This window comes from Oncorhynchus mykiss, chromosome 1 (genome assembly GCF_013265735.2).
Source record: "Oncorhynchus mykiss isolate Arlee chromosome 1, USDA_OmykA_1.1, whole genome shotgun sequence".
In the NCBI taxonomy this organism is placed as follows: domain Eukaryota; kingdom Metazoa; phylum Chordata; class Actinopteri; order Salmoniformes; family Salmonidae; genus Oncorhynchus; species Oncorhynchus mykiss.
Genome location: NC_048565.1, coordinates 79,747,938 through 79,760,514, shown reverse-complemented (window position 1 = coordinate 79,760,514; position 12,577 = coordinate 79,747,938). Strand labels below are relative to the sequence as shown.

The 12,577-nt window shown below is 40.9% G+C and overlaps 1 protein-coding gene across 1 annotated transcript in view; it reads right to left on the bottom strand.

The window, feature by feature from the left end:
• acoxl (acyl-CoA oxidase-like) overlaps positions 1-12,577 on the bottom strand; it is a 44,609-nt gene that overhangs the window by 4,845 nt on the left and 27,187 nt on the right. Inside the window, exon 18 of the mRNA XM_036986306.1 lies at positions 852-953. Within this exon, the coding sequence (XP_036842201.1) occupies positions 852-953 (102 nt within the window). The remainder of the gene's footprint in view (positions 1-851; positions 954-12,577) is intronic.

The window sequence follows — 12,577 nt, the reverse complement described above, 5'->3', positions numbered from 1 at the left end:
CTGAACACAGCCTACCACTTCTATTCTGAAATATATATAATTCTCTCTACTAACAGATGTAGCATCTTCATTTGATGACCCTATTGCAGGATAACCTTCATTGTAGTGTATTGAGGTTTAAAAAGGCTTCTAAAATGTGTTAAATCAACCTGATTTTCCCTTATGAAAATCAACCTCTACAAAAAGGTCCATTCATTTTAATCCACATAATAATTCACATTTTCTGTTGAGGCAGGATTATTTTCCTGATGTAGCAAACTATTAATTTCCTACATCTGTACACTTTTCCTACTAACTTTGTTCAGGGTCTACAAGTGATATTTTCATCTGTTCCAATGATCTAGTCCAGGACCATGTTAAATAACTGTCTCCTCAGATATGACTGTTCCCAGTGGCCGCTCTGGCAGTAATGAGGGGTATTGACACAGCAACCAGCAGCCATTTTGTTCCTCTGGAGGCAGTGTAAACACATAGACTGAGCACCTGCTGGTTAGATGCTAGCACAGTGGTGTCGACTCCCCCTACTTATCGGCTCCGACGTGCTCTGCAGGGTGGGATAGCGCTCGTCATAAACACTGCTGTTTGATCACAGCTAGCTGTGAACAACTGGAATAACAGTGGGAATACAAGGGGCTATGGAAGTGGGGTTCTTGTTTTTGACCAATGCTAATTATCTATCTGAAGTTAGCATTTTTCACAGTTGTTCTCTGACGGTAAAACAACAAGACTTCAGGGAAACTGACTAATCACTGACTAATCACTGTTTATCCCTCCACGTGGGTACACACACATAGAAGGAAGACATACAAGAACATATGCATGCAGTCTATTCTATAGGGCAGATATCTTACCTGGGTGCGTATCTGTCGGCTGGTAGCGGGGGTCAGGTAGTGATGCTCTAGATACCAGGCTCTCTCCTGGTACACCAGACTGGTGCCATGGAGGAGGCAGAACTAAGGAGAAGCAAAGACAGACAATCAAGCAATGGTAAAAATATGTCATAGTGAAATGTGTCACGTTCTACCTGCTACCTTAACGAAAAGGCTGTGGATGAGAACATCCTCTATAGTAACACACAAGTTGTGCATATCAGTTGTTCAAATGAAGACAAAAGGGATATTTGATTTAACAATAGAGTTGATGTTTCAATTGCGAAATGCAACTAGGTAATACAACTATTGCATTATATCAGTTAAACACAGAGGCCCCCAACTTAATGCACCACACACACACACACACACACACACACACACACACACACACACACACACACACACACACACACACACACACACACACACACACACACACACACACACACACACACACACACACACACACACACACACACACACACACACGCATCCGGTTATTGTGTTAGAATAACATGTTTGTTCCTGTCTGGTCAGAGCTGGTACTGTGTATTCTGAGGACCATGAAGGAAATGGAAAAACAGAAACGAGTGGTCTAATATCTTGTCTCTTCAGAGGTGATGGTGATGACAGCAAACCGCCACAGAAGATCAAAAGAGAGGAGTGGAAAATAGACAGAGAAAGAGAGAGAGAGAGAGAGAGAGACAGGAGAGAGCGAGAGAAAGAGAGAGACAGGAGAGAGAGAGACAGGAGAGAGAGAGAGAGAGAGAGAGAGAGAGAGAAGGAAAGAGAGAGAGAGAGAGAGAGAGAGAGAGAAAGAGAGCGAGAGAGACAGGAGAGAGCGAGAGAAAGAGAGAGACAGGAGAGAGCGAGAGAAAGAGAGAGACAGGAGAGAGAGAGAGAGAGAGAGAGAGAGAGAGAGAAGGAAAGAGAGAGATAGCAGCCCCTCAACTCTACACGGTGGACAATTGACCTCTAAATAAAGAACACAGTTCAGGAGGTTTATCACGTTTCGGCAGCTTTGCTCATTTCCTTGGTTCACACAGTTCGGCTAGTGAAGGGTTGCCCACTGCGTGAGAGTAGTCAAAACCGAACATGACCACACAGTCCATCATCTCGGAAACCCAGAACTAAAATCTTGCGTAATTGCGTACAATGCTCGATTAAGTCCTGGGGGAGATGTTAAGAGAAAGATACTAACTCGAACTGTAAAATCTCCACCCCCCCTATACGGAAACTCTCTGCAAGTTTCAGGCAAGGCTATGACCCAAATGTCCCCTCTCCTTCCAAAATGCTACAGATGTGAGCACCTGCAGGGCTGGATTAAGAAATCATAGCCCCCTAACCTAATTGAGTTTCCCATTAAGGGTTGATATGAACAGCTGTTTTTCCAATGTCATGTCACAGTGCCACTGCCATCATTAAAAGTCAAGCATATCTCTCCACACAGAGGAGACACAGCATGTGCTATGTATGAGAAATACAATGCATTTGATATCACTAGCAATGTCAACATCCGTACATCAGATGTGTGACACTGCACTTTCGATACTTAAGTGAGATGTATGCCAAGTGCCTTCGGAAAGTATTCAGACCCTGTGACTTTTTCCACATTTTGTTACATTACAGCCTTATTCTAAAATGTATTAAATATTTTTTTCCCCTCATCAATCTATACACAATACCCCATAACTGAAATAGTATTCAGACTCTTTACTCAGTACTTTGTTGAAGCAGCAATTACAGTATCGAGTCTTCTTGGGTATAGCTCTACAAGCTTGGCACACCTGTATTTGGGGAGTTTCTCCCATTCTTCTCTGCAGATCCTCTCAAGCTCTGTCAGGTTGGATGGGGAGCGTTGCTGCACAGATATTTTCAGGTCTCTCCAGAGATGTTAGATCGGGTTCAAGTCTGGGCTCTGGCTGGGCCACTCAAGGACATTCAGAGACTTGTCCCGAAGCCACTTCTGTGTTGTCTTGGCTGTGTTTAGGGTCGTTGTCCTGTTGGAAGGTGAACCTTTGCCCTAGTCTGAGAGCAGGTTTTCATCAAGGATCTCTCTGTACTTTGCTCCGTTCATCTTTGCCTCGATCCTGACTAGTCTCCCAGGCCCTGCCTCTGAATAACATCCACACAACATGATGCTGCCACCACCATGCTTCACTGTAGGGATGGTGCCAGGTTTCCTCCAGACGTGACGCTTGGCATTTAGGCCAAAGAGTTCAGTCTTGGTTTCATCAGACCAGAGAATCTTGTTTCTCATTCTCATTTCTCACTTTAGGTGCCTTTTGGCAAACTCCAAGCGGGCTGTCATGTGCCTTTTACTGAGGAGTGGCTTCTGTCTGGCCACTCTACCATAAAGACCTGCTTGGTGGAGTGCTGCAGAGATGGTTGTCCTTCTGGATTGTTCTCCCATCTCCACACAGGAACCCTGGAGCTCTGTCAGAGTGACCATTGTGCTCTTGGTCACCTCCCTGATCAAGGCCCTTCTCCCCGATTGCTCAGTTTGGCCAGGTGGCCAGCTCTAGGATGGAGTGTTGGTGGTTCCAAACTTTTTCCATTTAAGAATGATGGAAGCCACTGTGTTCTTGGGGACCTTCAATGCTGCAGACGTTTTTTGGTACCCTTCCCTAGATCTGTGCCTTGACACAATCCTGTCTCGGAGCTCTACGGACAATTCTTTCAACTTCATGGCTTGGTTTTTGCTCTGACATGTACTGTCAGCTGTGGGACCTTACATAGACAGGTGTGTGCCTTTACAAATCATGTCCAACCAATTGAATTTACCTCAGGTGGACTCCAATCAAGTTGAAGAAACATCACAAGGATGATCAATGACGAGGATGCACCTGAGGTCAAGGATCTGAATACTTATGTAAATAAGATATTTCTGTTTTTTATTTGGACTAAATTAGCAAAAGTCTAAAAAACTGCTTTTGCTTTGCCATTATGCGGTATTGTGTGTCGAGGATTTCTTTTTATTTAATCCATTTTTGAATAAGGCTGTAATGTAACAAAATGTGGAAAAGGTTAAGGGGTCTGAATACTTACCGAAGGCCCTGTAACTGGTGAACTGTGACAGGTGCATTGTGAAAACCTAACTGTGCATTGTTGTAGTTTAACGGTCTGCACAATGGACAAGCAGTCACAGTATCTGCAATGAGCAATGTTTTTTTTTTTCCTCTATGGTTTTGGTGGGGAACAGTAATACCCATTTAGCAGGATGAAACTCAAGGACCCTAGTAAAAGCTCTTTTGTTTGAGAACAGCTGTGTCACTGTTGCTGGTTCTGTATTGATTGATTTGTTTGTTGCATAAGATGTAGTGTTTCATTGATGCACAACGAGTCACATGGAGAGAAGCTTCAGGGACACTTGAGGCTCTCTGTGCTTATACAACAGACAAAGGCTGTATCAGGGAGGGTTTGAACTGCCCTACAGCCTAGAGTAATTCCTTTGAAAATAAATATTGCCGAGAGTTGATTCAATGTGTAATTGTACAAGTTAAGTAATATGGGGGAAAACATCCTAGCAACAACATTTTAGGGGAGCATCAACAACATTGTGGAAACACCTAAGGCTTCGTTGGATAGACATCAAGAAGGTGTCCACAAGATAAATACTCTGATAAACAGCTGATGTGTTGTTCACTCACAGTTTCTGTTGACCAAAACTTAAATTAAGAATCACCATTGAACGTCCTTCTTATTCCCATTGTAACGTATACTGAGTCCTCAAAAAAGGGGATTTCCAACTGTGTCATCACATTAAACATAACTCAGATTTTTTAAATATCACATGTCCTTGTATTCAGATGTTGGGTTCAAATCACTGGCTTCACTTTACAATGTAATGAATAAACTATTGGTAAGTAGAGTACATATTAAATTAGCATTCCAGCACTTTTTTTAAGCATTGAAACGTATTTATAACTATTTATAATGGATTATTCATGGGAGTTATTGAAGTCTAATCTTCACCAAGAAATGTGTGTAACATTGCACATCCTCAGATAAACGGTGTTAGTTCAGTACATATACACGTAAATCTAACCAGTGTAAGAGCTGGCATAAAACATTACTGGGTGAAGATGAGGTAATCAGTAGACATCAAACTCAATCTATCAAATTAAATAAATACTATTGATATGATATCTGTTTAGAGTGGTTGCAATTCATAACAATTTTGTAACCATGCGTGTGGAACAAAGTAATAGAATCATATGATGTAGCATCATTTGGAATCTGGGTCTGACTTTTGTCTCCAGGCGCTAGGTCAGACAATTGGTCAGACATTGGTGCTCCCTACGGCCACTTACATGCTTCTACTTAAAATGTTAAGAGAAAACATTTTTATTTCTAAAAACAAAAAGTCAGACACAGATTCCAAATGATGCTACATCATATGATTCCATTTGATTCAATACACGAAGCAATGGTTTCAAAATAGATGCCTACCATCTCCATAATGAATAGGCCAACCAAAAAATTGCGTAGTCATTTCGAGATTCCAATAGATAACTCGGACATTTTTTTATTTTCTCATGTGACAAAAGTGACAGTAAAACATTGTGAACCAGAAATCTTTAACATTAACACAGATATCGTCATTTGTCCAAATGATCAGTGACGAAAAATCTGCGTTGCTACTACGATTTATGTTACGTCACTCCACAAGGAACTACGCGGTCCATAAAATATGGTTCGTAACCAGTAATGTTTAATTATTGGCAACTTTCTCTTTCTTGAGTGAACTGAATGCTAATTTCCCGGTGTGTGTGTGATTTATTGTGGTAAATGAGGACGAGGGGTGTTTGTGGCAGCTCTCGTCAAATATGAGGTCTGGCCCATTATGACATTGTGTTGACATTGCTGTGTGAATAGTACACGGAAGCGTCAGGCCTCTCTCTCTGTTCCCACTCTCTTCCTATTATGCAAAACTGGTAACCTGGCAAAAAGGGCTGGACAGAAACTTATCACAAGGTCATTAAGTTTCTTATCGATAACAGTCCTCCCAAAATGCTCTTTAAAGGCAGGTCTACATGGTAAGTATTAGAGCATCGTGGGGCCATCAGAGATGATTTGACATCAGATTGGATGTCTGACCTTGTAAGCAACGTTGCTTGGAGCAATCTGAAACTGACTAAAACCACAACACAGCACTGACTATAAGAACGGCATAGGAAGACTGCATTTGAGCCATATTCAAATCAAATAGGACCGCCAATATACACTACATAACCAAAAGTACGTGGACCTGCTCGTCGAACATCTCATTTCAAAATCATGGGAATTAATATGGAGTTGATCCCCCCCCTTTTCTGCTATAACAGCCTTCACTCTTCTGGGAAGGTTTTCCACTAGATGTTGGAACATTGCTGCGGGGACTTGCTTCCATTCAGCCACAAAAGCATTAGTGAGGTCGGGCACTAATGCTGGGCAATTAGGTCTGGCTCGCAGATGGCGTTCCAATTCATCCCAAAGGTGTTTGATGGGGTTGAGGTCAGGGCTCTGTGCAGGCCTGTGAAGTTCTTACACACCGATCTCGACAATCCATGGACCTCTGTATGGACCTCGTCCAGTTCTGTGGTTTTGTGTGGCCTATCAATTCGCGGCTGAGCCGTTGTTGCTCCTAGACGTTTCCACTTCACAATAACAGCACATACAGTTGACCAGGGCAGCTCTAGCAGAAATTTGACAAACGTACTTGTTGGAAAAGTGGCATCCTATGACGGTGTCACTTTGAAAGACCCTGAACTCTTCAGTAAGGCCATTCTATTGCCAATGTTTGTCTATGGAGATTGCATGGCGGTGCGCTCAATGTATGTATTATGTAAGGCGCTAACCATGTAGTTTAACATAGGGTATGTACTTACTATGGGACCTACATTATGACTTCCAAGTTTCTATGAGGTCAGATTATAGTCAGGCTTTCTGGACACAGCCTTGCTACATCATATTGGTGTACAATATTAGCCTCAGTCCCAGTCATGCTCTAATGTGTTAAAGGACCCTGATGACAGGCCAATTGTATCCCAACATTACGGCCATATCTGTCTGACCCAAAATAAAAGGGTTGAGTGATATGAACAGCACAAACCATGTTATTGTGGTAATCACACGATCGGTCGAGCAGATGCGACCGTTGGCGTTTGAAAGCAGTAAACTGTTAGGCCTGTTAGAAGCATAACGATTTAATTCCACTTAATGTGGAATGAGTCAATGGAGGCACTTTTTAGTCTACTCACAGAGTTCGAACACTGCTCAGGTTTTTATCTCTATTATGTTAACATAGTCATCACCACAGCTCTGGTTTCTGTATGTGCTTTAATGTTTTTGCTTACTGCATGGTGTATGAATATCACTGTAGAAAACTATTTTGCTTTTTGGATTCCTGGTGTTTTCCAAGTAGTCTTGTTGTCAGTGCTGAGATGCTTAAGGGCAATTCCATGGTAACAGAATTTCACTTCAGTTTAACAAGCCATAAAACTTTGCACAGTCAATAATTTACACAGTAAATCAAATTAAAACATTTACTAGAAAAACTGTGCAGATGAAAAGTTTGTAAAGATTTCAGTGGAAATTGTTAAAAGTAGTCATTGTGCATAGAGTTCTATGGTTTGTTAAACTTTGAAATCAATGGTTTTTGTTTGGTATAGATTTTATAATGAAAAATCTGAGTCTATGTAATTGCCCTTAAGCAGTGTTGGAATGTGAACATTTCCAACGCTAGGCTCATTGAACAGACCGCAGGTATGACATCAGTCAGCTTCCACTTCAATAGCTAAAGAGTTCAAGACAACTTGGAACTTGGAAACTCAGAAATGTCCGACTTGGAAACTCATTGGAGAAAGATGAGCTCAGAGTTTCCCTCAAAATTATCAGATTCAACCAATAGGAAGCTATATGGAGAGAAAAAAATCTTCGCATATTTCAACTCGGAGGTTCCAAGTTGTCTTGAAAGCACCATGAGCATCAGGAGTATACAGACGTCATCCACCATGCCCAACCTGTCTGTCCAACGAGAGGAAATCGTAGGATGCCTCCCTTCTGACTCCAAGTATGTGACATTTACATAAGGCTACTATTTTGCATCCACACACTGACTGTCTGCCAGTTCTACACAATGTTCTAACACTGAAACCAAACGTGTGTTTATTTGAGTAGTTCACATGCAACCAGAAGCATCACACAAAAACAAAAACTTACCATCTTGAAAACGTATGATATTTTAAGAGCAGTAGAGGGTGTTTACCATCCTAAAATGAAGTATGACCTTAATGCAGCCCATAACATACAGTCAGAGATACAGAGGAGAGACCATGATAGTACCCACAGAAAGGGGCTTATCTGCCTATGCAGGACTCAAGGCAGCCTGGCTAAGGCAAAGCAGCAAAGTAATCAACCACATACAGGATGGGTAGATAGCTGTGTAGGTTGTATACTAGGAGCAGCTGACACCATGCTTGAAGCAAATATACAGTACCTTCAAAAAGTATTCACACCCCTTGACTTTTTCCACGTTTTGTTGTGTTACAGCCTGAATGTAAAATGGATGACATTTACATGTTTGTGTCACTAGCCTACACACAATACCCCATAATGTTAAAGTGGAATTATGTTTTTAGACATTTTTACAAATTAATTACAAATGCAAAGCTGAAATGTCTTGAGTCAATAAGTATTCAATCCCTTGGTTATGACAAGCCTAAATAAGTTCAGGAGTAAAAATGTGCTTAACAAGTCACATAATAAGTTGCATGAACTCACTCCGTCTGCAATAATAATGTTTACACAATTGTCTGTAACGTGAGACAAAAAATTAAATGAAATCTATTTTAAATTCAGGCTGTAACACAACAAAATGTGGAATAAGTCAAGGGGTATGAATAATTTCTGAAGGCACTGAAAGGGAATCGCAACTGAACCCACACACGTGGCAGAGGGACAGCTTATTCACACTCCATGATGGTCAGTGCTTCCCTATATTACATTTAGCAGCGATAGCCCACTAAATTGTTTCCACCACTGCAAAAAAATGAGGTAATGTTTTTTATATACAGTCCCAGTCCAAAGTTTGGACCCACCAATTCATAAGGGTTTTTCTTTATTTTTACTATTTTCTACATTGTAGAATAATAGTGAAGACATCAAAACTATGAAATAACACATTTGGAATCATGTCATAATCAAACATGTGTTAAACAAATCTAAAACTATTTTATATTTGAGATTCTACAAAGTAGCCACCCTTTGCCCTGATGACAGCTTTGCACACACTCTTGGCATTCTCTCAACCAGCTTCATGAGAAAGTAAACTGGAAATCATTTCAATTAACAGGTGTGCCTTGTTAAGTTCATTTGTGTAATTTCTTTACTTCCTAATGCATTTGAGCCAATCAGTTGTGTTGTGACAAGGCATGGGTGGTATACAGAAGACAGCCCTATTTGGTAAAAGACCAAGTCCATATAATGGCACGAACAGCTCAAATAAGCAAAGAGAAATCAGAGTCCATCATTACTTTAAGACATGAAGGTCAGTCAATCCAGAAAATGTCAAGAACTTTAAAGTGTCTTCAAGTGTAGTCATAAAAACCATCAAGCGCTATGATGAAACTGGCTCTCATGAGGACCGCCACAGGAAAGGAAGACCCAGAGTCACCTCTGCAATGATGAAACTGGCTCTTATGAGGACCGCCACAGGAAAGTAAGACCCAGAGTTACAGTTGAAGTCGGGGAGGTTTACATACACCTTAGCCAAATACATTTAAAACTCAGTTTTTCACAATTCCTGACATTTAATCAGAGTAAAAATTCCCTGTCTTAGGTCAGTTAGAATCACCACTTTATTTTAAGAATGTGAAATGTCAGAATTATAGTAGAGAGACTGATTTATTTCAGCTTTTATTTCTTTCATCACATTCCCACTGAGTCAGAAGTTTACATACACTCAATTAGTATTTGGTAGCGTTGCCTTTAAATTGATTAACTGGAATCAAACGTTTCGGGTAGCCTTCCACAAGCTTCCGACAATAAGTTGGGTGAATTTTGGCCTATTCCTCCTGACAGAGCTGGTGTAACTGAGTCAGGTTTGTAGGCCTCCTTGCTCACACACACTTTTTCTGTTCTGCCCACACATTTTCTATATACCTTGACTTTGTTGTCCTTAAGCCATTTTGCCACAACTTTGGAAGTATGCTTGGGGTCATTGTCCATTTGGAAGACACATTTGCGACCAAGCTTTAACCACTGATGTCTTGAGATGTTGCTTCAATATATCCACATAATTTTCCACCCTCATGATGCCATCTATTTTGTGAAGTATACCAGTCCTTCCTGCAGCAAAGCACCCTCACAACATGATGCTGCCACCCCCGTGCTTCACGGTTGGGATGGTATTCTTCGGCTTGCAAGCCTCCCCTCCCCCTTTTTCCTCCAAACATAACAATGGTCATTATGACCAAACAGTTCTATTTTTGTTTCATCAGACCAGAGGACATTTCTCCAAAAAGTACGATCTTTGTCCCCATGTGCATTTGCAAACCGTAGTCTGGCTTTTTTATGGTGGCTTTGGAGCAGTGGCTTCTTCCTTGCTGAGTGGCCTTTCAGGTTATATAGATATAGGACTAATTTTACTGTGGATATAGATACATTTGTACCTGTTTCCTCCAGCATCTTCACAAGATCCTTTGCTGCACTTTTCGCACCACAGTATGTTCATCTCTAGGAGACAGAACGCGTCTCCTTCCTGAGCAGTATGACGGCTGCATGGTCCCATACTTGTGTACAGATGAACGTGGTATCTTAAGGTATTTGGAAATTGCTCCCAAGGATGAACCAGACTTGTGGAGGTCTACAATTTTTTTTCTGAGGTCTTAGCTGATTATTTGGATTTTCCCATGATGTCAAGCAAAGAGGCACTGCGTTTGAAGGTAGGACTTGAAATACATCCACAGGTACACTTCCAATTGACTCATATTATGTCAATTAGCCTATCAGAAGCTTCTAAAGCCATGACATCTTCTTCTCACCTAATACCTTTTTTGCACTATTGGTTAAAACCTGTAAGTAAGCATTTCACTGTAAGGTGTTGCATTCGGCACACGTGACAAATAAACTTTGATTTGATTCTGGAATTTTCCAAACTGTTTAAAGGCACAGTCAACTTAGTGTACGTAAACTTCTAACCCACTGGAATTGTGATATAATTGAAATGTAAACAATTGTTGAAAAAATTACTTGTGTCATGCACAAAGTAGAGGTCCTAATCGACTTGCCAAAACTATAGTTTGTTAACAAGAAATTTGTGGAGAGGTTGAAAAACGAGTTTTAATGACTCCAACCTAAGTGTATGTAAACTTCCAACTTCAATTGTACCTCTGCTGCAGAATATATGTTCATTAGAATTACCAGCCAGAAATTGCAGCCCAAATAAATGCTTCACGGAGATCAAGTAACAGACATCTCAGCATCAACTGTTCAGAGAAGAGTGCGTGAACCAGGCCTTCATGGTTGAATTGTTGCAAAGAAACCACTACTAAAGGACACCAATTAGAAAAAGAGACTTGCTTGGGGCAAGAAATACGAGCAATGGACATTAGACTGGTGGAAATCTGTCCTTTGGTCTGATGAGTCCAAATTTGAGATTTTTGGTTTCAACTGCCGTGTCTTTGTGAGACGCAGAGTAGGTGAACTGATGATCTCTGCATGTGTAGTTCCCACTGTGAAGTATGGAGAAGGTGGTGTGATGGTGGGGGATGCTTTGCTGGTGACACTGTCAGTGATTTATTTAGAATTCAAGGTACACTTAACTAGCCATGGCTACCACAGCATTCTTCAGCGATACACCATCGCATTTGGTTTGCGCTTAGTGGGACTATCATTTGTTTTTCAACAGGACAATGATCCAACACACCTCCAGGCTGTGTAAAGGCTATTTGACCAAGAAGGAGCGTGATGGAGTGCTGCATCAGGTGATCTGGCTTCCACAATCACCCGACCTCAACCCAATTGAGATGGTTTGGGATGAGTTGGACCGCAGAGTGAAGGAAAAGCAGCCAACAAGTGCTCAGCATATGTGGGAACTCCTTCAAGACTGTTGGAAAAGCATTCCAGGTGAAGCTGGTTGAGAGAATGCCAATAGTGTGCGAAGCTATCATCAAGGCAAAGTGTGGCTACTTTGAAGAATCGAATATGTATTTGAATTTGTTTAACATTTTTTTTGGTTACTACATGATTCCATATGGGTTATTTCATAGATTTGTAGAAAATAGTACAAATAAAGAAAAACCCTTGAATGAGTAGGTGTGTCCAATCTTTTGACTGGTACTGTATTTCTGCGGAGACACGCTTTTAAATGGATAGTCGTGGGCTCAATGACTGGAAGTCTATGGAAACAGCTAGCATTTCTTTGCACTAACGCTAGTAGCAATGCACTCTCCTTCGCTACACTTGCCACCACTACTGAAAAATTCATTTTTTTATTTTTTTATTTCACCTTTATTTAACCAGGTAGGCAAGTTGAGAACAAGTTCTCATTTACAATTCATTGGGAAAACACTGATGGTACAGCAATGCAGAAAATGTATACAAATTAAAATTCTACTGCATAGGGTATTAAGTGAGAATTGTACTGTTTTCTCAACCTGTTTTTTACGAGGACAAGTAAGAATTATGGGAAAAAGAACATTAAGACTTTTGCATGCTATAAT